This window comes from Rhea americana, unplaced genomic scaffold (genome assembly GCF_003343005.1).
Source record: "Rhea americana isolate MKP2758 unplaced genomic scaffold, rheAme1 scaffold_142, whole genome shotgun sequence".
Taxonomy (NCBI): Eukaryota; Metazoa; Chordata; class Aves; order Rheiformes; family Rheidae; genus Rhea; species Rhea americana.
In genome coordinates this window covers 2,094,518-2,122,212 of record NW_028185506.1, presented here as the reverse complement: position 1 = coordinate 2,122,212, position 27,695 = coordinate 2,094,518, and the positions used below count along the sequence as shown (strand labels likewise).

The window sequence follows — 27,695 nt, the reverse complement described above, 5'->3', positions numbered from 1 at the left end:
AAAATATGGACACAAGGCTGCCAGTTGATACCAAGACTGCAGCAGATATAAACTGTACTGAAAACTAAATTTCAGTGAGCTGACAATTCTCTCTGCCTTATCATTTAAAGGGCCATATTCTACAAAGTTGGAAAGGGATGACTTTAAGAGGATGCTGAACTTACCCCTCCTACTTACTAGATTGAGAATAGTCGGTGTCCAGGAACTTTGAAATATCTGATATTAAATACTTTCAACTCTCACTGAAATTAGAGGCACTCAGCAACTAAGAGCCTTACAGAGATAGAAGAGGCTTAACTGCTGCATTGATTCACAAAATTTTCTAGAGAGCTGCCAGACAGCTTTCCAAAAATCTTAAGCGTGAATCATACTTCAATGCTTTCTTGTGAATGCACATGCACTGCAATATGTTTGGGGACCAAAGCAGCATCCAAATAAAATTTTCATTCAGGCTGTGAACTGAGCATCTTCGATTAGAAAATTGATGCTGAAGAATTGAAACAATTTTAAGCAAGACGAAAAAGTAGGGGTAATCACAGAATACATGCCTTTTTATCTTGCTCCTTTGATTGAATTCCCCCTCATTTCTCTAAGCTTCCCTGATAAACAGCATTGCAAGTTGGTTAAAAAATAAAAATAAAAGAAATTTTTAAAAAAGATTTACAAGAGAGTTTTGTTGGTTATGTATTTACATGTGGCATCACTCCACAAGAAGTTTGATCTCATTGGCTAATAGCTGGTTCATGTTAAATAGAGCCCCCGGGAGCTTGGTGAGCAACTCTCTCTCCGTGGTCTCAGGGTCGCTGTCGACAGAGCTGGAGCTAGCACTCATATTGTCGACAGCGGCACTAGCTGGAGGGCCCAGCTCTGGCTCGCTAGTCTCGCTTGCCGTGGACACCACAGAGAGCAAGGACATGCGCCGCGTCAAGCGACCGGGGGTAAGTAGAGAAGCGGCATAGTCCGCTATGATACCAGCTACATCTAGATTACAAGCCTTGTCAAAGGCAATGAAACCTACATTTGCATTGGCCTCGCAGACGTAGAATGAACCGTCGTCCTTCATCAGTAGGTCAATGCCACACACGTCCATCCCCAGGATGTTTGACACCTGGACTGCCAATTGCTTGCCTTGTTCACTCAGTGAGCACATCATACCTACACCACCTGTAAAAAGTGAAAAAAAAAATCAGTCTATGAGCTGGCCACAGGTGACCTCCTTCTTTACAGGCTGCTGCTTTTTGGTTGAGAAGCTCCAAAGGAATCCAGAGACCTGCAAGCATACTGCAGATGATTCAGAAAGGGATTGACACAAACTACCAATGATCTTAAAGATCCAGCAGGATTTTAAAAGATTCTGAACTGCTGAAAGTAATCATTTTATGAGGACTTTTTGACTGGTTAAAAAATGATGTGCGATGACTTTTTAGTCAAGAAAAGAAGGACATCGTTATACAGTATGATCTTGGGATATTAAAAAGATGACCTTAACAAATTATGAGACAAAAAATTTTTTCCTTCTTACTTTAGAACAGTGGTGTAAAATGATTTTAACTCTCCTCTCATTCTGTAAAGTACATTTGTTTACCTTTTTTAAGCTCAGCCTCCCTGTTACAGAAAACTAATAGTGTAAATGGCATAAGAAGCAAGAAAAATGAACAGTAAAGGTTGACATAAAATTGCTCTTGTTTCTTCATGTAAGGTAGAGTATGTATATATGAATGTGTATTTCTAAGTTCTCAAAGAAACCTTTCAGCAAAATTAAATAAAATGTTCTTGATAAGACTGCAGCTCTGGCAGATGTAATGTGGGGGAAGAGAGGGAGGGCTTAAGACATTACCATCTGCCCATGTACCTCACATCTTGCTGTCAGAGGTTACTGTCGCTGCAGCAAGAATGCTGGAAAATTTGTGTTTGTACCTCAGCTGCTTCAGTTCACAGTCCATCGTCAAAGTATTGACCTACCCAGACTTCATCTGTTACAACACTTAAGTTAAAAAAAAATAAAATAGTGGAGAAACCTTTCAGGATACTTTTACTCAAAATAAAGAAAAACTATGCAGCAACTCAGTTCTGAGCATACTACAAGCTATGCAGTAACTTCCTCTTCCTCTCAGACGTGGTCTTGGGGAATAAAGATGCAGGGAGGAGTCAGACATATTGAAGCCAGCACAGCAGCTGCAATCCAAGAAAGGACTCATATTTAAGACAGATTGCCTTCAATAGTTTTCTCTCTTAACATTATCATCTGCTAGCTGGCTCTCTCCTTTACCTCCTCTGTCTCTTTTTCCGTCTTCCTTAACAGGACTAAACCAACAATAACATGGCATTGGCACGACATTGTCACTACCACATCATTTGCTCTATTTGCATGTTCTTACAGCTTTCCCCTCCACTTTGTCTGTCCTATATGTTTGTCCACTTTAGGACAGATTATTTCTCATTTCATGTTCATTCAATACCCCTTTCACTTAATCTTCACTCTTGTTTCTTCTTCCGCAAATCTCCTACTGTAAGCACAATAAATACAAAAGAAATCCTGCAGCTTATTTCAGCTGAGTTTGCATTTCAGTCCCACTGCATTCACAAGTTCTGATCAAAATTATAAATAATGCTTTTCCTACCAAGTGAGCAGTTACTCTGCATCCTCCCATCTGTTGAGCAGCGGAGCATGGTGCCCACCACACGGCCTCCTACTACGATAACACGTACATCCTTGCCATGGGACTCTTTAACATATTTTTGAAATAAGTAAGGGGCATCATGACGGATCAAATGGCTCAGGTCTGCCAAATGGTGCTTGTCGCGTGCGAGGAACACAGCTTTGCCTGTATGAAGAAAGAACATTGCGGGTTTGGAAGAAGCTACCAATTCGATCCGCTTTGCTGATTCAGCACAAGTAAAAAAACACTGACTAGTATAAGCTGCATCTGTAGCTTATACCTATTTTCACATACTTCTGTACTGATCAGTGTTCCACTGCTTCAGTGCTTCTAAGTGTTCCAAGTACTGAAAGAATTGAGGAGCCAGTAAGTATTAAAATACAAACAACATGGCTCTTAAAAGGAAGTGACCTGTAACATCAGTCTCTTTTAGGAGAGGTCTCTAATAAGAGAAAAACAGAAGAAATACTAAAAGAACAGCAGAAAGTTAATCACATACCTTATTCATCCAAGAAGACTGGGAACCACAGCCTACTATTTTGACACACAAGAACCAACTGCACAAAACTCTTTATTAAAAAAAAAAAAAAAAAAAGTTTTTTTCTGCCACTAAACTGCTTGGGGACTTTTTGTGTTTAAACCTGTTGTTTTCACCCCCCACCACAAGACTTCCTCTCTGCCCTTTTTCAATTTTACTAATATTGATGAAAAGGCATTCCTGAAATAGCCTTTGTCATTTTACATCTCTTTCCTAGTCTCACATCAAGGTATCCCCTTCCTTCATTAGCTACGTTTCTCAACTGCTATTCCCCTCTGTTAAGGGCAATTACCAGAAGAAATGGGTCATATTAGGTTTAYGTTTTGCAATGAAGCTGCAACAAACTTCTGTGGCAAAATTAACATTGCAGCATAATTTAGTGACAACAGACATGAAAATCAATTGATAAACTGCACAGTTTAACTAAGGGAAGAGAAATGCAGCAGCAGAAGAATTAAGAGAAATAATGTGCCAGGAAAAATTCCAACAAGTGCTCCGAAGTTCAACTTGAACAGGCTCTATTTTGTCAGGATTTAAGGTCTGCAGAACACAAAACACTGCTTGAGGAACATTGTGTTTCTTGTAACAAGTAGAGCATTAGAATGTAGACTTAAGATCACAACAAGAAAACAAAAACTTTCACTTGCTCTCTCTCAGACCCAACTCTGGCCATCCTACAGGCACTTAATAATCTTACTGTATACCTAAAATGAGGATGGGAAGAATGATGCCTTGGAGAAGAACTACTCAGTCCTTAAGAGTTATGTAGCACCATCGCATCTTAGCAAAAATAAGACTGGTACATTTGCAACAGCAGTAAATTACACATTAAACTGGCCTAAAACAGCACGGTTTTTTTATTCAGCAGGCAACATCTACAACCATGATTGCCTCATGTTTTTTAAATACCATTTGCAAATGGCTGCCCTGTAACTCGTCTGAAAAGGTTTCCACAATTGTTTTAATATATAAGGCTAGGTACTGTGCATAAATTTCACATGAGATTAAATGGGCTCTAAAGCACAACTTAAAAACAGAGATTCTCGTGATTTCTGGCAAAAAAAAAAGAGAGAATAAACTCATTAGCTGCAAAATACTTACTCATTTATCAGACTGACTTTGCAGCAAGCTGAATTAGATAATTTCCAACCTAACACTGTAGCTCCACAAGCACTTTAAGAGCATTTAAACAGGTATTACTTCCAAAAGAAGCAGGCCTGATCTTCCTCTGCCACAGCCTTTTGCTCTTACACTTCCATTATATTAGCAAATGGATTTGTGGAAGTAAATGACAATTCAAATAGGAAATGAATCCAACTTTAAATAACCAGATTAGATTTAGCCAAGAGCAGTTCCTGAATTCATTTACTATATGGCTTCAGAAACACTTGCACCAGCAGAAGAGAGGTGACAGCCTGGAGTGAGAACAAGCAGATTAAGAAAATAAGAAGGCAGAAGTGCTCTTTTTAGGTAACTCTGCTGGTGTGTGTGCTCTTGAATTTTAAGTTTAAGACTCTTTTTACTTAAAACATGATTGAACTGGTTTTAAAGTAAATTAAAACAGGTACAATCTCCTGTGTATCTGAAATTGATTTTAAACCTGGTTTTATTTAGTAGATCACTACCTAATAGCAAAATATATCAATTAAACAACACTGAAATCAAGACTGACATTAGAAAAAATCTGAAGCTGTTGCGTTATCACCAACTATATCAGAGATTTTTCTGAAAAAATGAGATCCATTTTGTCTATAATTAGGATTCTGATTTAAATAAATTCTCATTTATGGTTTGTTAATGTCAAGTAGAAAGAAAAAGCAAATTAAGGCGCACTAAACTAAGTCTTCCTCTCTTCTGCTTATTTAGAAATATGCCTAAAATCCACATGGGCTCATCTCTACATCTCTAAAGCAAGACCTCCAGTATTCCAGTTCAGATCTCTCCTCACTAAATTCACCAATGCACCATAATTTTGAATCCCTATGCCCTCTGCTTCTGCAAGACCAGATCCTTTAACTGAGTTACTAGGTTCTATTAAAATTGCTTCTCAGTGTTGTAGACTATTCAACATTCTGAAGTAGGAAGCTGGTAGAATTTAGACATACAGAAAAGTCCAACACCTAACACCTAACCTTCTTAACTATTACTCTTTGGCAACTTAAAATCTTAGGAGTGCTGCTCAAAATCATATACTCCTTGCCCTCACCCCGGACCTCATACCCACCTCGGTGACCTCGTGTGTTCTTCACCACCATAGGAAACTCCAGCACTTCCGCCTCATCAATCATTTTGGCAAAATTCTCATGACCACCTGGCAAAAAGAAAACCAACAACATTATGTGCCAACAATTTGGTGTGGCCAAATTGGGGATGTAATTGGGGATGTAACATATTCCTCCCACCATTCCAGCTTAGATAATGCAAAAGAAACTAACACTTAAGAGGAACTTGGTCAGGGAGCAGAGTCAGACTTTGAAGGTATTTGTAATCTGTGAAATACTAATTCTTACTTCCTTAGAAATGGAAGATACAAATTGACAAAGTCTTCCTGACCACAATCTCAAAAGATTCAATTCTACCTCAATTCTCAATTCTACCTCAATTCTACCATCCTGTTCCGTTTCTCTCTTTTATCAAATCTTTTTATCAAATCTCTTTTATATCTCTTATATCTTTGCAAATATCTAGCAGGAAAATAGCATGAACAGCCACTGTTCCATCCAAACTACTAACCAGGAAGGCAACATGGAATACTAGGACAAGTTATCATCCAGAAAGCTGCAACAACCCAAATCTTGTTACTCCACTTTCCCACTTTCCAATGCTTAAGTTTCTTGTATATCATTTTCCCTCCTGCACCAGTACTTCAATCTCTGTCTCAATGCATTTAAAGTGCCTTAGAAGTAAGTGCCTTTGAAAGTAGCTTTAATCATCATTCACATGAATGAAGAATGAGCAATAAGGAAGAAAAAGTCACATGAGAAAATAATGAGATTCCTCCAAAATCATGTGCAGTAAAGCACAGAAATCAAGTCAAGATACAGGTCAGAAGGCCAACAGCATTTACTACTACCTTGTCATGGATTTTTAAGCTAGACATAGAATAAYATGCAGTTCAGCACATCCTGTTTTTCTTGGCAAAGCCAGCTCTCACTGATCACTTGATACTTGCACAAAAATAAATAAATAAATAAATAAAGGTCTTGCTTCTGTCAAATTCCATAGAAAAGCATTAAAAGAAATGGCAGGGAGTTTTGAAAGAACAGAAATATTCTAATTATGCCATCATTCCTGGTCTCCCTTTCCTCAAAGAATTAAAAACCCCTTCCCTTCTCAAAGAACTAGAATCACTAAATTTATAAAGAAAGAATTCTCAAATTATTGTTCACAGCAATTCATGGAAATATTTGTCCCATGAAATGTATTTTGGCAAGTTCCCATTACAAAATCCTATAGCTGCATCTATATAAAGGGGGGGAAAGTTATTTCCCAATAAGGAAAGGAAGGTTGAGACGCATCTTCCATTCTTTAATACACTACAATTAAAAGATAGAAAGTATCAGAGCAGAACAAACAAATRGTTCCTCTAATCTAGCACTGTTAGAGACCAGACACTCCAGAGGCATGAACAAGAAACAGTATTAATTATTAACTATTCTAAAAGGAAATTTTACTCCAAATCTCAAATGATTGCTAGCAGTTAAAAATGACAGCCTGTATTCTTTCTATCCTTTTATAATACTTAATGTACCTGCAGATATTTTTATTCATATAGAAGTTTAATCTATTTTCAGATTTTATTGATGTCTTGAAATTAATAGTATCCTAGGACATCTAGTTCTTGTCTGTTGTTTCAGGTAATTGGAAGAGAGGATTATTTAAAGAGTTCAAAGTGCTTGGGTACCAGCAAAATGTAGTTCTTGGGATGTTGGGGTACATCTAAAGCACTCTTCCTGAGGTATCACAGCTAATCAACAAAGCCAAAAAGAGAACGTGGGTGTCCTGACTTTAAATTCTGTCTCCAGTTACTAAACATTTACAGTGGTACTATCCTAACACTACTCAATTTTAAGGAATCCCACAACTTGACTCATATCTTTTGTATTGTAAAAGTAGAAATTATTGTAGGCAACTATACTCTCATTTTGATCCCTAAATCTTACCATATGAAAAGGTGTCTGGAAGAGGCACACCGTGACCGGCAAGTTCTTGGAAAGTCCAGAACTTGTTGACACAGTTGAGGATGGCTTGGGGACGATTCATCAATCGACAGCCCATCTTCTCTAGATGGCGAAGGACTGTGATATCGCTGTCACTCTGGACCCAAGGTGTTGGTACACGCACAACCACCACCTGTGGGTAAGCAGTAATGAGCTCCCCATTCACCCGGAGACCTACAGAAGGAAGGGAAAACCATTCCAATCAACTACAAGATTTTCAGGAGAAGGTAGACATACAAAGAAATACTGCACTATATAGGATCACAAGAGAGATACTGGACTTCAATGGTGACTGTTAAAACACCACAAAATTCTCCTTAAAATGCATCTTATCAGTTGTACTGTTTCATACATGCTGCACTTAAGCCACTTAAAACTATAACTAGCCAAAGAACACATCCTAGAAAGATGCACAATCCTGAGCTCCTTCCCTGGGTGAAGGATTAATTTTAGGCTGTTGATGCGTCACCCTTTCTCCGAGTCTAGCTGCACACTGCATTCACTTTAGCAGTAACAATACCTCAGGAAGCTCCTGTCTCTCACCACTACTTGTTGCCCACATGCTACAGTTCATATCCTTCCCTTTCCAGTCGTACTAGTCCAACTGTTTGTGGAACCACATTACATAACATATTGCAGAAGTGAATAAGATCAGATACAACTTTTAAAAAGCAGTCTTTTTCTTTTAAACACAGATCATTTTAACAATCTGATTTATATTAAATAGTAAGTACCCAGAAATATTTTTATCAGCACAGCTGGGAGGGCAGCACCCCATAACATAGAAGCAGGAATAATAAGAAAAGACAGCTCTGCTACCAAGATCAGTGTATTACTTAATCATAATCTGCATTTTTACAGTATATCCCTCTGAAAAAAACAAGGACAAGATGAAAAGTCTTAACTTGAAAGAAAGAGAGTATGATAGGTTGGAAAGGCCTCAAGCTGTAGGATGACAGTCTGACAATTGAGGATGGGAACAGACAAGAAGTACCTGATACTCACTTTATCTGCCTTATCATGTGCAAAGTAAAACTTCTGACTGCAGTGTAAAATACACAGTTCACACTGCTGTCAGCACCCTAAGCATTAAAGAGAAGAAGGTGGGCTGAAGAATCACAGTGCATCTGGATTTCTGTGCTTCTGAAATGCCGGATGTAACTCTCCAGAGAGAGACGAAATTAATGGGAGGAGAGGGTTCCTCTGTACTTCCTGTTTTCTCTTCTCCTCTCACCCAGGATATATCTCAGAGCTTATCTTTAATACAACAGGTCAACCACTTGAATCCTCAAATGGAAGCAAAAATATGCGCCCCAACCTTCATGAGGACATAGAACCATATAAAACCTATAAAACATATAGAACCTATAAAAAGGCCCAAACCGAGCCATATCCAATACAAATCCTTTTTTCCAATTCCCATTGCCATAACGGTACAGAGAATGAGAAAACAAGCAGACGAGCGCTCTGGCTGCTTACCTCATTAGCACCAAGCACTGCCGCATTGCAGCTGACATGACTTGTATGTTTAAGCAAGCAGGCTTCAGACACACACACACACACACACACACACACAGACCGTTTTATAGAAGCGTCTCAAGCAAGATGTAAGACACGACATTGCTAAAAACCTGAGTAGCATGTGAACGTCAGGAAATGGACTATCATCTTCTTTAGCCAGTGCAGAAGTTCTGTTTGCAATATTTCTCTCTCTTAGGTGTGTGTGTCCCTTTACACCCACTTTTAGGCACTGTAATTCAATGTATGTCCTAATCCACATCCAAGTTGTGTAACAATCCATTTTAAAAAGGACTGCATTTTTTACAGAGCCCCAAAATAGCCATTGTATGCCTCTGCTGTGAATCAAGACTACATAGTTTACTAATTCACAGTCTCTCAGTCTGTTTTGTTATTCTTCTTTAAATGAAGTCATACCACATGCTGAAGTTTGCACTGTGGAGTTTGAAAAAGAGAAATGGCAATTTGAAGAGAAATACAGGCCTCATCTAGAATTCTCCTGCATGTCTGGATTGGACTTGACTATTACGCTAGTATAAATTCAGTCAGACAACCAGCCACCCTGGGATGACCCTGGAAGCAACTCATGTGATCAACAGAACAATTCGACCTTTTGTTCCAGATCAAAATATTTTCTCTGGTTTGGATACTGTTCTCCCCAAAGATTTTTTTTTTCTTTTCCCTCAAAGAAGACAGTTTATGAACAAAGGAAAGAGATACTCAATGAAATGTATAATTTGAGTCACCACTACTGACATGCGCCATGAAAATTAGCTGGTCTCCCAGCAACACAGTGCTACAAACAGAAGCAGCTTTACTACAGTAAAAAGGAGAGCCAGATTTTGTCATTTAGAAAAATAAGCTTGCATTCAGCATTCAACCTGAGACCCAGCAGTTAATAGTCAGGTTAGTGGTCATTTTCACTGAATGGACTGATAAAATAATATTTATTCATTATGATGTGTTGAAAGTAGTACATTAATGCATACAACTGATTTCTTCTCTAAAGAATCAATTCACAAATACAAAGAGAAAGAAAGGGGGGGGAAACAAAAACAAAAAACATAGTGTGGTTGAGAGGAAATCAATGTTTTTCTGAGAATGGACATGGGCTTTCTTTTTAAGAACAGTCCCATTCTGGTCCCAGAACAGTAGGAATAAGTTATATCCATGGTTGCCTGTGGATAAGGAGCTGACTTCACTAACAAGAAAACAGATGTTCAGGTTATACAAAAGTACCTGGACAAATACTAAGTTTGTCAACTCTCTGGCATTCCCAGTGAATGCCCATGGTATCACAGATGTTAGAAAATGCAGCAGTTATGCAATCCTTTCAAATACAATATTGAGGGTCAAAAGGAGTTTTCATTGCCTCTCTAACGTTCAGACCTTTGACCAAATGAACACTGATCATACCAATGCCTGTGAAATTTCTTTTTATGTTATTATAAAACATCTGGGCATTCTTTGGAGCCTAGTATCTGGAATCTGCTGTTATACTGCTATCACAAAGTAAAAAGCAATATAAATCCTACACCTGTATAGGACTTGTTCTTTTGTTCAGTACCAACTTTCTTTGTTCTTCCTCTACAAGATAAAGAAGTCTCCAAAATGGAATATGGCAGACCTTTATCATTACACAGTAATTTTAGATGCAGCAAATATCACAATATTCAGCTGAAAGCAGAAAAAGAGTTTTAGCAATGCAGGCCATAATCCCTTGGGATGGAATTTTGCCAGATTAGAGCATATCCTTCAGAAAAAGGTAAGAAACATCACATTTCTCTCACGTGAAAGTTCAAAGTAGCACACAGKAACTGAATGGATAAATATACGGTTCCTCATTAGCTGACCCTGCCGCTTGTCATTCTCAAAGAATACCAAGTAAGCTTAAAATACTAGAGTATCTAGTCTCTTCTAAGCAGACTTATTTTGACCTAAATAGATTAGAAGCAATCATATGAGCCCTGGAATTCCATAAAAAATGGAGGCAGCATTAACCTCTAGTGAAGACAGACTAAAGAGCCAGAACAATTTGAGCAGTAACTTCTTCAGCTGTTACCAGTAAGAATAGAAGATATGTATCTATATCCTAAGAAAGCTGTCAAGACAGTAACATTTATCMGATGACAGTAACGTGGCAGAACCTATTTGGAAACCAAGATACACAGGGTAACAGTTTCCTCTCTTCAAATTGACTTAGTACTATTTTATGACGCACATCATTAAACATCCAAAAGCTTCTGGGCCTTTTCATTACCCCCCTACATTCCTTATTCCCACATACTTTTTCTTACCACCTTCTGTCTTCTTCCCTATGACAATTATGATCAAGATTTCTCAGTATACAGCAAAACGTACAACAAAATGCTTGACCTTAAGCCTTGATGATGAGATTTACAACAACGAATCTCACTACACAACTCGGGCAAGCTAAGTGCACAAATACGGGCAGTTTTATTGGTAACTTGTAGGGCTGGTAAGACAAATACTTTTACAAGTCAATCACAGCCACAGCCTAAGTACTTAAGTTCTTAAACTGCAGGCTTGATCCTACTACAAGCTGTAAGAATCAGTGCTTCAGCTATCCAGTTATCCTTCTTTCTTTTGCTTTAGAAACTCTAAGATAGATGCACTTTGGCATTTATGCTATTATGGATGGATAAAAAGGATCAAAACTTCAGGAAACTGTGCTCAGTTTTTGAGTATTTCAATTCACATTCAAACAGTGCTAAATATTTCTAAAACTCATTCTTCCAGTCTTGCACTCTCTATACACCCTTTCCAGTCTCTACAAGGATCAGTTTATCAGTAGACGTAGTATCTCACCATGTTATATGTTATGTCACTTACCATGTTTAATGTTATGTATGCTATTGTTTCACCTGAAAATACACTTTACAGAAAGAACAAGTTTTTAGAAGATAAGGTCTAAAACCCTGAAGATTTGTTAGGGAAATCAAGTAATTACAGAGGTTTTATACTCCTCATTATAGCAAACATTTGATATTTTTAACAAAAAAAAAAAACATAGTAATATCAAATAACTTGATTGAAACTATAATTTTGGAAAAAAATAGGAAGGGAAGCAGGAATGCAAACTGACTCACTAAGACCATAAAGTATCTAGGACTCAAATTCAAGTCTTCAAGCAATTGATCATGCAAATCACAGTCAATTTCTTTAATAAAATAGTATAATACAAAGCTAAATGTTTAAAGTATTTTATACGTAAGCATAAGGAGACTGGACAGGCTTATAAATAACAAACTACTGAAAGCAAACTTCTCTTTATATGCAAATCAAACAATCACTGTTAACTGATGTATTGTATATCCTGTGATAGATGAGAAGACTAGAGTAGTAGTTGGAAATGTCAAAAGCTAAGGCTTGAAGAAGAAATCCAAAATACATCAATATAACAAAAGGAAGGAGCAACTTCAAAGGGAAACACTACATTTACTTGTACTTCCATGCACTTAAAAAAGAACATCTGTAAAAGAGATCTGCATGATCAAAATTGTAAAGCCCTTGATTCTGTGACCCAAAGCCAACTGATCAAAAAATACTTTGCTTTTAAGAGTATATATATTAACATGCCTATGGAAGTTCTGATTTATCATACCATGTTTTGATCAAATGGATCAAAAGAATTGAAACAACACACAAAACGCAGGTCTACAGAAGTTCCCTATTCCATATGCTGTCATGAATCCTGCAATATAAGACATTCCAGTCATTAAGCCTTCTTCTTTTGAATTGGCTTACAAATACATGTATCTTACAAAATGTATCTCAATGCTGAGTGGCTATGAGAGATGTCCAAATGTGACAATATGCTTGATTTTTAAATTATTTCCTGTAGAGTATGGACAGCTATGAAAGAAATAGTAATTGACAATCATTCTTTCCCACAAACAGTCACTTCACAGAGGAAGAATTTGACTTCAGTGGCTGCCTTCATATTTGGTGAGACTACCAGTAAATGCCAACCACTCTAAGATACACAAGTAAGAGGAAGCAGGAAAAAGTGTTTCAGTTTCAGTATTCAAACAGTCCAATRTGTGGAATAGAAATTTCTAACAGCACTAGCTCAGAGATGGAATAATGCATGGTCATTATGCCATACAGCAATCTAAAAAATAAAATTTGAGTCAAATTTTCAAAAGTACTAAACACGCATACACCAGCTGCCATCACATTTCAAGCAGGAGCTACCAGAGACTGAGAACTTCCAAAAAAATTTTTACAAAAATTATCTAATTTTTCCTCAGAGATCTGTGCACTATCCTGAAAGTTTCCAGCTCTCAGCTTCGTTATAACAAATTATTCATCCATGGAGTTGCTAATGTGTCCCAAATGAACAGTCATTTAGGAAGCAGGTTATTTTAAATTCAAYTTATTCAACTGGGAAAAACAGGCCAGCCTTCCAGCACACAAACTCTTCTTCATACTTTAAAGACATTGCATACTGTTTTTTGTTGKTTTTTTTTTAACAATTTATCAGCTGTTCTTATAAAAAATGGTGTTTTTTCCTACAAACCTAGATTCTTTCATATTCTCAAAATATTATGGCTAGAGTATATTAGTATTTCCAATTCATTCATCCTGCCAGTATCTGTCAACCAGAAGATACCGCATAATCTTTGTGCTGAAGTTATAAAATGATTAATAATCACTTAAGAGTTTACTTGCAGATAATTAAATGTGTTTTATCTTAATTGCCATATAAAAGCAAGACTAAAGTTCAAAAGAGAAATACCCCAAACTTTATCTCTAACTGCAGATTACTGGTAGTAACAGATTACTAAATTCAAGATTACATTGCCACACCAATCTCAAACACAAGTAGATCTCTAAGATATTTTTAAAAGTCAGCATTGTTTGAACAAACATTCTGCCAAGGGAGTGGCTGAATTTAGTAGTAATTAACAAAAGCAGAATAAATGCATTAACAAAATACAATTATATATATTCAAAGAACTAAGGTTGCTACAATACATTCATTTAAACTTAACACATCTATCTTATAAAATGACTGTAAGCAACTTAAATGCCTACAAATTGGGTGATGCTAAATAGAGTTTAGCACTTTAAATGCAATTTTAATTAAACTCAAATTTAACATTGAAAAAGCACCAAAGCACTTAATTTTGAAAAATTCAATCATTTATTAACACCAAACAAAACTCCCTCTTGGAGTTGCACAGAAGAAAACTCCTACCACCTGACAGTCATAGTTTATTAATTTGAACACCAACTTGTCTCAGTTTTCTCTAAAATTCTGCTGTCACGCAGGAGTCCTTTTGATATCTAATATAAGCTTTGATATCCAGTATAACTAAGCTATTTTTGACCCTAGTGTACACAGAAACAGATTTTTACTGTAGTTTCATGCTGGGTGTTTTAAGTTCATATTCTTTCTCTTTACACCTTATCTCCTAGGTTTTCAAACCAAACTAAGCAGTACTGTAATTTTTCCCTACCAGTTCAAGATGTCATCTTTTGCCCTCTCCACACAAAGTAACAATAAAGCTTTCACATAAAGATGCACATCTACAGCTCCGAAGTTCAAATGACATTATATGCAATAAAGAGATAAAACATCTCCCTAGAATACTATCTACACCAGTCTTCCCTTCTGAAGCAGGGAACAGAGAAAGAAACAAAGAGGAGCAGCTTCAGTTTCTATTTTTAAGTTCCTTGATTCATGTACTTGGTAACTTTCACAGAACGCCACTACTACAGCTTCAAACAGGAAAAAAAACAAGCAGGCATCTGAGTTAAATTAGTTCTAATTTATGTCCCTTCCTTGATTTGGAGGAGCTCTTACGCATTCCTTTCTCTAGCAAGCAACACATAGAAGCATTSTTAGGAATGCACAGGCTATTGCAATTAGTTAATATCTTGGGAAGGAGGAAAACACTTAGGGTGGTTATGGACATTCTGGGTAAGAGGTTCTTTTCAAGTGCAGGGGGGAGGGAGGTGGAAAAAAAAATCAGATGCCTATACACAAACACACTAAATTCAATACTGAGCAGATTGATTATTGCTAGATCTGTGTTTCTAAGCTACATCTCCAGTCAGAATACATAGTGTGCTTATAATGTCATACTAGAAGCACTTCTTGGAAGTCATGCACAAATGTGAAGTAAATGGATCCAAATACGAAAACATACTTAAGAGATATACCATAAACACAAGCTAATGCTAGACCACCATCTTGCCCCAATAATTTATTCTTTGGTAACTATGTAAGAATGAGAACTATTCTGAGATCATGTCAAAATCTTAATTACAGTTATTAAGTATATATAAACACACCGTTACGAACTTTGCACCATTAGTAACTAAAAAAATAACAGTAAAACAGAATCCACTTAGAAGACATTCAAACAAATACAGATGGAAATTAACTGTATTTTAGCCATATTGTCAAGCATGGATGCTTTAGTAGTATCACTGTTAATTTTAAATGGAGTGTTGTAAAACCACAAATTCATTAAAACTGGAACTGAAAGATTAAATCTCAGTATACAAAAAACTACACAGTGCTGGAAAAGATGCAATTTCAACCTCCTTGAAAAATCAGTTCCTACTTTTTCTCATGAGATTTTAAGCTCATATCACAATTGTTTTTATAATCTGCTCCTAGGCAAAGCTAAAAGAATTTAAAGTATTTTCTATAGCATAAATCCAAGGGGGGGGAGGGGAACTCAGGTAGAGGTGAATTTGAATCTACTGAAATTACTTCTTTGAATAATTTGAGTGTAGCTGTTGATCAAAATTTTAAATTATTAGGTCATAAGGAAGCCAGGGCTCTGAGTGCACAGGAATTGGTTTTGACTTTGAATGTTGCAAAAAGGTCCCCAAATTCTTACACATGTATATGTATGTGTGTGCCATTATGCTATATGCTCACTGCTTAAGCAATGGCTAGATTCTGTCTATCAAATTTTCCAAAGCCCTTAACAAAAAAAGATGATTCTCCTAATTGAGAGAAAGAAGCTCAGACTCTGTAAGAGAGAATTTAGGTATCCAGCCTTCACTCACTGTGTGCCTTTAAAAACGTATTTCTAGCAACTGTGTATCAGATACTTTTCTTTTAACATAAATACCCCAAAAAAGCATAGGTTTCATAATCAGCTTGAGCTGCTCTAAGCCAGAGCGGCCACAGATAGGGACAATCTTGTCCTTCACACTACCAGCAATGTGTTCCCATCATCTCTCCTTTGTCCAGGTGTTAATGACCAACAGGCAACTGATATTATGACAAAAAAATCAGCTTTTGGCTTATCTTTATAAGATAGCATCTTCATGGTTGTTAATGTCAACATAGTAAAGTAACAMACAGAATCTGGTGAGAGGGAGCACAATACTGCCACTTGAGCAGCACAAAGGCCTAAGCTAGTAAGTGAAACTAACTTTGGGGTAAGGTTTCACAAGATACCTAACACATCAAATTTATCACTGATCTTGAAAGAGGCAACCTTACTCCCCTCTCCTGGGCAGTACAGCTCCACTCTCTCCTTTGCTCATATCTGGTATTTTTCTCATCCCCTCAGTGACTGAGGGTAGATAGCCAAATCTGCAGAGCACCATTTAATTTTTTAAAACACTTAATTAGTTACCTGACACACTAGCGAGGTAAGTCCTCACTTAATCAAGCCTCTAAGTGCAAGAGCAAGGGATGGGACTGCACAGCCAGGAGAGGTTAAGAAGATGTAAGACTGCCTTTTGGGCACTGAAGGTCAGATCAGCTCAAACATCTCACAAATTCCCACACTTAAGAAACAAACACTTTAAACTAGCACAAGTCAGCACTGCCACTGAAAGCAGCAGTCCTGCCATCATGCTACTGCAGCTGCTTGTTCTAGATAGATGCCACATTGCCAGCTCCTCTCTCCACTATACCTGCTCAAGTATTTGCACACGGGAAACAAGGAGGAGGAACAGGAGGAACATGCTTTTCCTTTTCTGACAGCAGTAGCTCAACTGTCTTATGAACAGCAGCTACAGAGGATAGTTTYTCAAAGTGGCTACAAATAACAGCTTTCCTGCCATCAAAAGAAAACATTTCTGTTCCTTACTGCTTGCATTTTGAGCTAGCTTTGGCACCCACTTAATTGCAGCGTGACCAGCTCAACTCAACTGAACGGTAGAAAATTGACCCGGGGGAAAAACTAGTTCCAACTTAGTGAACTATGTGGCTTATAATTAGAAGATGAATAGAAAACCTGTGCAAGGGAGAAATGACCTTATATCTGGAAGTAGAGAGGAGGGAGGGAGAGAAGGAAATAAGGATTCCCTCTTTTGGAAACCAGGAGACAGACAGGTTTTATGATAAAAAAGAACACTCCCTAAAATCACTGTTCAGCACAGAGCGTATTTCAGAAGCAAAGACAAACTTCTGTGCTATAATCCAGATATGATCACTTGATTTGTATCTGGCTGTAGGTGAGATCTTCTGTACCTMATTTATTAGGACATTTTTAATATAACTGTTTCCACAAGGGAGATCTCAGAACATCCCTGGATTTAACAGGCATGTTCTGAAGTTCTAAAAACTTCTAAAGCATGCTCAACTGACAGAAAACCAACTTCTGCCAGATCTCTGTCCTTTTATATCATGTATCCAGAATCCACTAACCCTGACAGCCTTAGAAATAACAAATACTGGACTTTTTTTCCCCCTGCAGATGCAGAAAACTATCAGCATTAACCTTAAGTATTCCCACCTTAAAACACGAATCTTAAATACTATAGAAAAAGAGTAGACATATATATGCTATCTTACAAAAAATTCACACCACTTTAACATTTAATCTCTCCTTTATTTTCTGCATGTCTAGTATCTGTTAATTTTAAACAGTAGATATAGGAAAAAAAATTAAGAGTACACCTCAAAAACATTTTTTCCTCCATCTAAAATGAATCCAAAATTCTCTCTGCAATGCTAAAAATTTCCTAAATACCTTTAAAATGCATAACTCAGACCATCCATCATGTTCTACCATCAAAAATTCTTCTCAGCCATTCACCTTTATATTACTTGAGCAAATTTCTGAATGGAAGTTTCCCATGGAACTTTCTATCAAAGTTAGAAACACTAATAATTCTAACAGACATATATCCTTCATATCTTTCCCTCGTATCAGAAAAACATCTAGAAGCATTTCTATATTGTCAGAAACTTCCAATAAATAATATCTAACTACTTGTCCTTGCCAAACACTGCTAAGCATTCAACCAGCATTTCAGGGAATGGAAAGGTCTCCTATCTTACTATTTTCAACAAAGCAAGCTTGTATTAAATTAATGAAGTGTAGGCATCTATTTTGGAGACAAACATATCCTTCTTAAAGACAGAAATCTAGTAGAGATATTTTAGAAAAATTTTGGGTAAAGACTGACCCTAGAGCTTGCAGAGATACATTAACTTTCCTCATTCCAGGTAGATTCTCTATCTCGCTTCTTTTTTTGTGTGGCAGAGAAATATTTAGTTTACTCAGGTATGCTCTAAGTAACAGTTTGGGTCCTCTCCATGAATACAGTATTTTCCAAGACCAAGAAAAACAAATRGGAAAAATGTTCTAGACTAAAAGATATTAATTAAATTTTCTTAGTTTTCACAAGAAGTAATGTAAGAACAAATACAAAGCAAAGCCAGCAGCCGAAGACTTTCGTTATTCCCACCTCATAAGCACAGTGGGCTTGTTTCCTCTTCAGTTTACAGCATTAAAACTACAGTGCAGTAGCTGCACATGAGCTCTATGCCAGTACTGTAATGAAAACACAATTAAAACCCCATAGTATTGTTTCTCATCTGTTCTGGACACAGGAGTTTCCAGCTAATGCCAAAAAGGCGTTGGCTAATTAAGACATTTACTTAGGATGTTTCATAATTGTCTTCCACACAATCTGTAACTATCTTCTTTTAAGATTACACAGAATTGCACAGGTATACATCATTAACCAGATGAGTAAAATAAATAAAATCATACAGTGCTAGTATTCTATTCATAGAGGGCAAATTAAAGCAAGCACAAAAGACAAGCTCCACTATATGTTTGTTTTAACCTTTGAAGAAAACATATTCAAGAAATCAGGCTGTCTTACAAGTAAAACCTTTGGATTTAAAGTACAGCCCTCAGCTATCCCTAAAAATTGGTATATATTAYCATCTGCATTTTGTCTGCCCTTCATACTCAGAAGCTCTCTTTGCCTTAATCTCTTCTGAAGTAAGTATCTGCTTAACTTACAGAGAAACTGCACTGACGGGCTATTGATCTGACCACAAATCAGTTGCAGAGATGGGAAATTGAAGCTTTTTACAAGCATCAGGTATGAAAAGTTTCCATAGCCCATTTACCTCAGTTCTGCAAAGAATTCTCTAAGAATCTCCTTTAAACATTTGCAGATTGTATTTTCTTCAAGTTCTTCCACTATACAAGAACACAATCACAGAAATTTCATTACAAAATGCTGCTCTTCATCCATTCCCAGCAACAGAACTGTAATTAAGATTCACTGCTAGACTCTGCCTCTAACACTTAAAATGATGAACTGTTAAGAGGAAAAGGTTCAGCTGCACATAACGCACCTTGGAAGACCAAAGTCAGAAACAGAGAGAAATGAGAATCTTCTTAGAAATCCCCATGTGAAATGATGCTATACAAAATTTAAGGCTATAGTTCTAAGACAATTTAAGTCAACCTAAACTGCTGCTTTAGCAGTTCTACTCTCCAGTCCACATAATCCTACCCCTTAGCACGCACTGCCACCTACTCCCTAGCACTGGTAGTAGTGCTCATGTGACTCACTGCTGAGTAGGTAAGCTTCCTACACCAGCAAAATTCTATTTGTTTTTTTGCTGGATTACCTTTCTGCAAGYACTGCAAGCTGAACCAGCTCACTATAGAATCAGATGAATCCAAGTATCAGCACAACTGAGGAGGTGGGATCATGCCAGTAATGATCTGAATAGCTTAAACTGTTGTGATACTGCATTTTGAGATCATAGAGATTTTATTCTTCCTGTATGTACAGGTCTATGGTGACTACCCTAGCCCAGCTTTCAGTTTTGTAAATACATGCCTGTCAGCCAGATTTCTCTTTCTCCAGTTGTCACTTTCTCTCCTCTCCTAAGCATGTAGTATATTCTCCCAGTGGCTCCCGCACTGCCAGATGAGAAATTGCACAATTGCTATGAAGCTGCTAGCCTCATTCTAGTATAATAAACAGTAATAAGCACTAAGACATGCAGTTTATATATATGGCATCCTTATGATTTGAAGCCACAGAACTTATTCACCTCAAAGCATCCACAAATGCATGCACTTTCAAACTCCTGCCTCACCTTTAGTCTAAAGAATGTAAGAGGGAGTGCACAAAGAACCACTTCAGTCTTAGGCCAGAATGATCCTGAGAAGACTGAGAGAAAACAAAAGGAAGCAGCATATGAGCATGCACATCTCAGAAACCTCCAGTCATTATTAAGTAACTTCTCTCTATTTTTAACTTACATTTACACTGTGACTCCAACCCATAATCTCTACTCATTGACAACTATCTGGGGAAAGGTGTATAAACTCTTCATGCAAGTAGTGATTGCTCTACCAAGTACTGCAGCAATCTTAAGTGCATTTGCAATGGTATTATGCTTGAAGAAGACACCCTGACTTACAGAAGACTATCAACTGACCTAAAGGTACCTCTAAGTGAAGGAGAAATAAGTTCCTTAGGCACAGTAGCAAAGTCAGCTGAGCCCTATTCATGTAGTAGCACCAAGAGGGAATAGCAGATGAAAACGGTTCCAGACTCCTTTCTGCAAACCAAACTTCCCGTCTCAGAAGAACTGCTGCTTACAAACCAAGGCTTTTACATCTGTGATGTTACAAAGAGACTGCTGAGGCTAGTCCAGCCTTTGGGCTATTGTACCTTGCTGTATATTCATGCAGGCACCAGTGATACTGCCAAGGGAGAATCAGAATATATCAAAAGCTACTACAGGCAATACAAAGTGTAGTGAAGCTGAGGAGTCATATTCCTCAATACCATCAGTGAAGGGGAAAGGTTTGGGCAAAAGCAGAAATTTCCTGCAGGTCAACATCTCGTTGCACAGCTACTGTCACAAGCAAGGCTTTGGCTTTTATCACCACAGGATGCTGTTTGAAGAATGAGAATTGCTGAGAAGAAACAAGATCTCTGAAAAAGTAGGGAAAGAGCATCTGTGTTTGCTAACCTAGTGAGAAGGGCTTTAAACTAGGTTCATTGGGGGATGGTAACCAGTCTGAAGAGAAGTGGAGACACAAGCAGTACTGAAAAACCATTCCACAGACAGCATGATTGGGGAGGCTCTCACATCTTCCCCGTCAAAGCAGTGCGATTGGAAGTTCATCTTAAGCAGCAGTCCATGCATGCTGCATGGGAAGCAAAAGAGAAAGACTTATGTGCAGCTGGAGTGTTACAATCTCATTGGGAAACACAGAAACACGGTCGGATAGTTTGCATGTCTGGAGTGCTGCAATTAACAGATAAAGGCTCCTTCAGCAGAATAGGCTGTGAAAGTGAGGAGTGCTTGGGCTCCCCATAAAGGAGCAGATCACATAAACGTGGTATTGCTTTGGAATAGGCAACGAACTATTAAGAGCGAACAGGTCTGGATCAGAGAAGAGACCAAAATGGGTGACACTGTTACAGATGCTCTAATAAGAAGAGGAAACAGATGAAGCCTTCTTTAGAGAACTGAAAGAGGGCTTATGATTACAGGACCTGGTACACACAACAGGAGACTCAAACCATCCCAACATGTAGCATAGCACAGATAATCCAGATGATTTCTGAAAAACACCGAGGACAATTTCTTGACAACGATGACTGAGAAGTTGAGTAGGGGAGCTGCTGTTGGACCTGCTGCTCACAGATCAGGAAGAACTAGTCAAAAATATTAAGGTCAATGGCAGCTTCGGCTGTGAGAAGCAAGTGAGACTAATAACAGATTATAGCCCTGGACTTCAGGAGAGCAGATTAGAGCTTGTTTGGGGAACTGGCTGGAAGGATCCTGTGGCTGGCAGAACAGGAAATTTCAGATTCAGATTAAAAATTGAAAGGAAGTATAGAGATTACAATGGCAGGGATGAACTACCCAACGGTTAAAGTACTGTTGAAACATTTAGGCACAGAACTAGTAAGTCAGAGCTCAGCTGGAACTGAAACTAGTGATGGATGTGAAAGGGAACAGAAGGATTTCTACAGTTACAAGGGGATCAAAAGAAAGATTGAAGAAAATTCAGGTCTGCTGCTCAGCAGGGCAGGGGACCTAATGACAAAGGACATGGAAAAGCCTAAGGTATTCAGTTGTCTTCTTTGCCTTGATCTTTACTAGTAAGGCCTGTTCTTGGATCTCCTAGGTCCTGATGCCTAGTGCCAGAGTCTGGAAGAGTAGACTACCACCCACAGTACAGAAAGATCAGGTTAGAGACCACTTGAGCAAACTAGGCTTACACAAATCCTTAGGACTAATGTATCGAAGGGTGCTGATGGAGGTGGCTGATGACAAAAGATAGGCAAGTATCACACCTTCAAGGATTATTCTTATTAACTGTCTGCCAGTTGAATTTTGTATTACTAACAGTGTTCCACCTGGGTCAGTATTAGACTTGATATTGTGCAGTGTTCTCATTAACAACCTGAGTAATGGAATAGAATATACCACTTGCACATTTGTGAATTATTCTAAATGGAGGAGAGTGACTGATACACTGGAGGGCAGGGCTGCCATTCAGGTGTACCTGAAAAGCCTAGAGCAATAGACCATCAGGAATCTCCAAGTATTACAAAAGGAATGCAAAGTCCTGCATCTGGTACGGAATAAATTCATGCAGCAGTACAGGTTGGGCACTGACTGGATGAAAGTAGCATTGCAGAAAAGGCCCTGGGAGTCCTGGTGGAAAAGCTGAGCATGAGCCAGGAACGTTCCATTTCAGCAGTGCAGACCAATTACCTACTAGACTGTTTAAGCAAGAGCACAGGCCTTTACCCCCCTACTCAGCACTTCTGCGACTGCAGTCTCACAACTGGGTTCAGTCTGGAGAATTTGCAGTACAACAATGACAAAGATGCTAGCACATTGAGATGAATTCAGCAGACAGCAACTGAGATGGTCAAGGTTTTGAAGCACGTAACATGTAATGAGAGAAAATTTTATTTATTCAGTCATAAAAACACAATGCTGGTGGGAAGGGGAGGAGGGGTGTAAATCAAACTGGAGTATTCCAGTATCTAAAATCTGTCTGTGTGTATTGGGGTGGAGAGATGTAGATCAGGAAAAGGTCAAGAGGCAACAGATATAACTTGCAAACCCATTTGCAACTGTGTGTCAGGATTTTTCTCCTGCCACCCCCAGGGCAATCAAACATTGGAATACGTTTCCACAGGAGCTGTAGGATATTCATCCCTGGAGCTGTTCAGAACTCAACTGTATATGCCCTGAGCAATCTGATCTAGCTAAAGTGTAAAGAGCCTCTTGAGGTTTGAGAGTTGAGGAGAAACAAAAACAAGAAAAAAAGTAAAATAGAAAAGCCAATTTCCTGACCACAGTGAAACGCAAATCAATTTAAGAATAAATTTAATATAGATATGCAGACAATCCCTATATGGAAAAGACATTATCAAGGAAGAAAGTTATAAAACTGTTAAGCTGCAAAGAAAGAAACGAGAACAGTTGTTTTTCACCACCACCTCAATCTTCTGGCAGAAGCAGTCATCCAACAATATGCTTCTTCACAGAAGGATGCAGAAGCAAAAAGCTGTCAGGGGCCCAAACGCTAGTCCCTCTAGGTCCCAAGTTGAGTTCAAGTCTGATTTTGTGGAACAAGCAGAAATTATTCCAACTCTTCAAGGAACTTTAAGGTAGAACTACTGAAACTCCATTTCACTGAGACTAAGCAGAGATAGCAACAGATGGACTGTAATTCCTCCAAAGGAGAAACAGAATTTTAATCACAGTAAATGGAATATTTGAGAACATGATCCAAATCAGGGAACCAGGGAACCATTTGCAGAATCTGATATGGTCTCTTTCATTATTAATAATTTTTTTCTTCACTGACCAGAAAAAGGCATGCTACAGGAATGAAAGCCATTCTCATCAATATTAGAAGATATGGTACAACCTAATTTGGATGGCTCTACATTCTGTAACTCTGTGCTAAAACATGCATAAAAATAGTAATTCCAAGACCAAAACTACTGAAGGCCTCTACCATGCCAGGTACAATCTGGTTCACTAGTATTCCTCTTCCTACTATTCTTCCCCTCCTATTGAGAAGAAAATCCCACTCGAAGCACTGTGTGCTGCCTGGCCATAGAACTAAGAATGTAGCTCAACTTATGGGTCCCTTCATCATCCAGAAACAAAAGGTCCAATACTTCATATTGATACACGTTTTTTGATGAAATTAAAAATATATATATAATCTGAAGATGTTCATCATGAAAACAGCCTGCAAAGCATCTCATTCAAAAACTAGTAACAATAAAAAGAAGTTAAGCACTGAAGCCAGTGCTGTCAAAAAGCCCAAACACAAACACCCATGGATTCAGTAATCCACGTGTATTAAAATCCTTGCTTGAAACACAGAACTACAAACTTCCTCATGAGATTTCTCTATTGTGCTTTTCACTAACATTTGAGTGCTTCACATTCTTAGCGTATTTTCACGATACCCTATGCAATCAGTGGGTATTATGATTTCCCACATGGGGAAGACAAACTCAGTGATACTGTTAGAGAAGGAAGTTCGGATGCTGAATTTGAGACTGATTTCTCAGTTTCCAACACTGTTCTAATTGATTTTACTTCACAATGTAAGTATTCAGCATTTCACAAAACTGATCCTAGAATCCAAACTCTGAGCACTCAGAAATGGAAGAACATATAATTAAACGCAATTTATGACCAGTCCCATTTAAATTATTAGACTAACTCTTCTTTTCCAGCAACACTATGATTCAGCCAATGCTTATAATCTCAAAGGGATCCTACAAACGGCCTTCTCTTTCAATATACAACAAGTTACATTCCCAGATCAGAGTCCTCCTGTACCTTAATAGACTATAGAAAAAAATTACATGTGATCAAATAATTGATTTAACAATTTTTAATAATTATTATAATTTATAATATTGTAATTGGTTTAATAATTTGTTAATAATTTAACTTTGCTATTCTAACAGTTTATATTTGAAGATAATCAAAAACTGATTTCAGCACTTAGCATCTATATAGCATGCATGTGACTGCAGTAGAATAAGGCATTAGGGTTGTAATATTTGAATCTATTTTACCTTAATTTCTCACTCTCTACTCAACTTCATAGGATTCACACCACCCTCTCTCCCCTACCTCCGCCAAACATAATCCTGGTACTTCCATTTCCTTTCTGTCCTACCTTCAATCTATTCTCCTTACCTATCCAGTTCATTTCCAAGTTTTAGATTTCTATTGTCCATAGTGCTTTTCTTTTCTTGCCTACAATTCTGAACACCACCACAACCACCCAGTTTCCTGCCTTAAAAGTTGTTTTTCCTTTGAGGCTCCTTGTTCCATTTGCATCTCTTCCTAAATAAGCTTCAACAAAAAATACGTTCCCATTGGTTTCTGGATCTAGTTTCATTCTTGAGGGTAGAGGAAAGGCAATACTTTATCCAGTTTCTCTGCAACCACTTCCTGCTACTCCATTTCTTGTACCAGGGTGCTTGCAAAAAAACCCTGCATTCTCACTAGATCTTTTTCCCCCAGACACCAGAGTTTCCAATCTCTTCTTCACCTCCTGAATCCTAAAACAATTTCACTCTTATTGTTTCCTCCACGTCTGAATGGAACAATTTACTTTTTCATAAGGTCTGTGTGTCAGTGTGAGGAGGTTTAAGTAACATAAGAGAATCTCCTGTTTTAAACTGTGCACTTAGACCAAACTGTAGCTCATCCCATAGCAGACAAATGCTTATCCACAGGAAATCCTTTTCCGCATAGGGCAGGGGTATGTTTCAGAAGTTTTAGACACAAAGCTTTGAATAGCCTCTTAAAGATGCCTAACATAATATTTTTAAAAGGTAATRAAGTATAATAAGAAAAGGTCTCTTCAGCCAAAAGTTTGAGTTCCTGTTCCAGACTAGTTCTTCCAAAACAGTTCTTCCAAATTAGTTTTCTTCCACGAATATCCTTACAATTTTAGAGACAAACAGAAAATTGTAACAATTTTCTTCTTGAAATGAAACATTCTCCTTCAATGGAATCATTCTGCTGAGAGCTTGCAAAACTCTCCCCACATGACATCCTAGCATATGGGAGGCAGGGAGAGAAGAGGATTATAAGCAGCAATATACTATAACTATAGTTAGAAGTTTCAGCTGATTTTAATGTTAAGATCAATGGTACAATGTCACAAGAATACCTCATACCACATGCCACAAGATATACTATGTCACTAAGTACAGAATCATTAATAAAACATACGATTTTCTGATCCAAAACAAGAAAAGTACCTGTTTTATGAGTGGTACCTCCCTGACCAACAAATTAACCTCTTTATTTTGCTTCAGACATAAGAGGCAATGTGCCTCCCTTACTAAAAAACAGGAAAAATGCACCACAAATTAGGATATTTCATCCATTTACCATTCTGAGTGTTTGAAATTACCCTTCTAAATAATACTCTGACTTTCTCAGGAAGTAAACATAATGCCACTGTATCAGCAGTTTCAAAAGTTAGATCACTCATTCAGATGCCAACACATAAAAACTGTACCTTGAACGAGAAAAACTGATCTTAGCATATAAAAGCAAGCAAACAGATAACAGTCTAGTCACAGGAATAAATCAAGCCTTCCACTTACTCTAGTGCCTTAATCTCTAAATTTACCTATGTATTTTTTCAGTATTAGTAAATATGACAAACCACTGCACCTGTATTACAAGAACGTTAGAAGGTTTTAATCAGTGTTTCCAAAAAGCATTAAAATTTTCAGATGAAAATTATGTAGGAACTACTGAACCTGACAGTTATATAACTGAAAAGATCTATGACCTCAATCTCTAAAAGCTATTTATCTACTATTGATAGGTCAGATCTTCTGCACTGAAACAATATATAAATCCATGTTCAGAATCTCTGCACTGAAATAATACATAAATCCATGTCCCATCATAGTATTTGGCATTGTCACTTCATAAAATATTATTAAAACTGTACTGGGATCATTTGTTTGAACTAACTAACATAACATTAAAGGCCAGCATTCTCGTAAGTACCAAATGTAATTTGTGCTAATCCATCCAAGTAATGTTTCCACCAGAATTAAATTTTCAAATGATCTTTAACTGGAAGGTCTAAGCAGCTTCAAGAGCTTACATCAAAGTCAGTTATTTTTACTGGGTATGAGTGAAAGCAAGAGAATCAATTCATTAGTTCCAAGATCTTTATAATTGTACCTAAAACATAACAAGAAAATTTTGAAAAGAGCAGCTTGAACTTTTCAGATTAGGTTCATGAAAGGCCTTCGGGACCTTTCACAGAAAGTATGCGGTGGTAGTGGAGATGTTCTTGTATCTTGTCATTCAAGCACAGTTACTTAGATACAGAAAACTTTACCCAAATATTAACACAATCACTGAGCTAAAAGGTATTCTGAAGTTTGGTCTCTGCTCAGCTTACTCTGTTCTATGTACCAATATAAAGAAAGGATCTTCCAGGT

General features: G+C 37.6%; 1 protein-coding gene across 9 annotated transcripts in view; it reads right to left on the bottom strand.

Annotated features, from left to right (window-relative positions):
• Positions 1 to 6: 6 nt before the first annotated feature.
• Positions 7 to 27,695, bottom strand: part of RIMKLB (ribosomal modification protein rimK like family member B) — a 50,811-nt gene continuing 23,122 nt past the window's right edge. For all 9 annotated transcript variants that reach the window (XM_085298869.1, XM_085298873.1, XM_085298866.1 and 6 more), the window contains 4 exons: positions 7,362 to 7,592; positions 5,423 to 5,509; positions 2,622 to 2,825; positions 7 to 1,164 (listed from right to left, as the gene is read on the bottom strand). In XM_085298869.1, the coding sequence (XP_085154995.1) occupies positions 701 to 1,164; positions 2,622 to 2,825; positions 5,423 to 5,509; positions 7,362 to 7,592 (986 nt within the window). In that variant the 3' untranslated portion in view covers positions 7 to 700. The remainder of the gene's footprint in view (positions 1,165 to 2,621; positions 2,826 to 5,422; positions 5,510 to 7,361; positions 7,593 to 27,695) is intronic.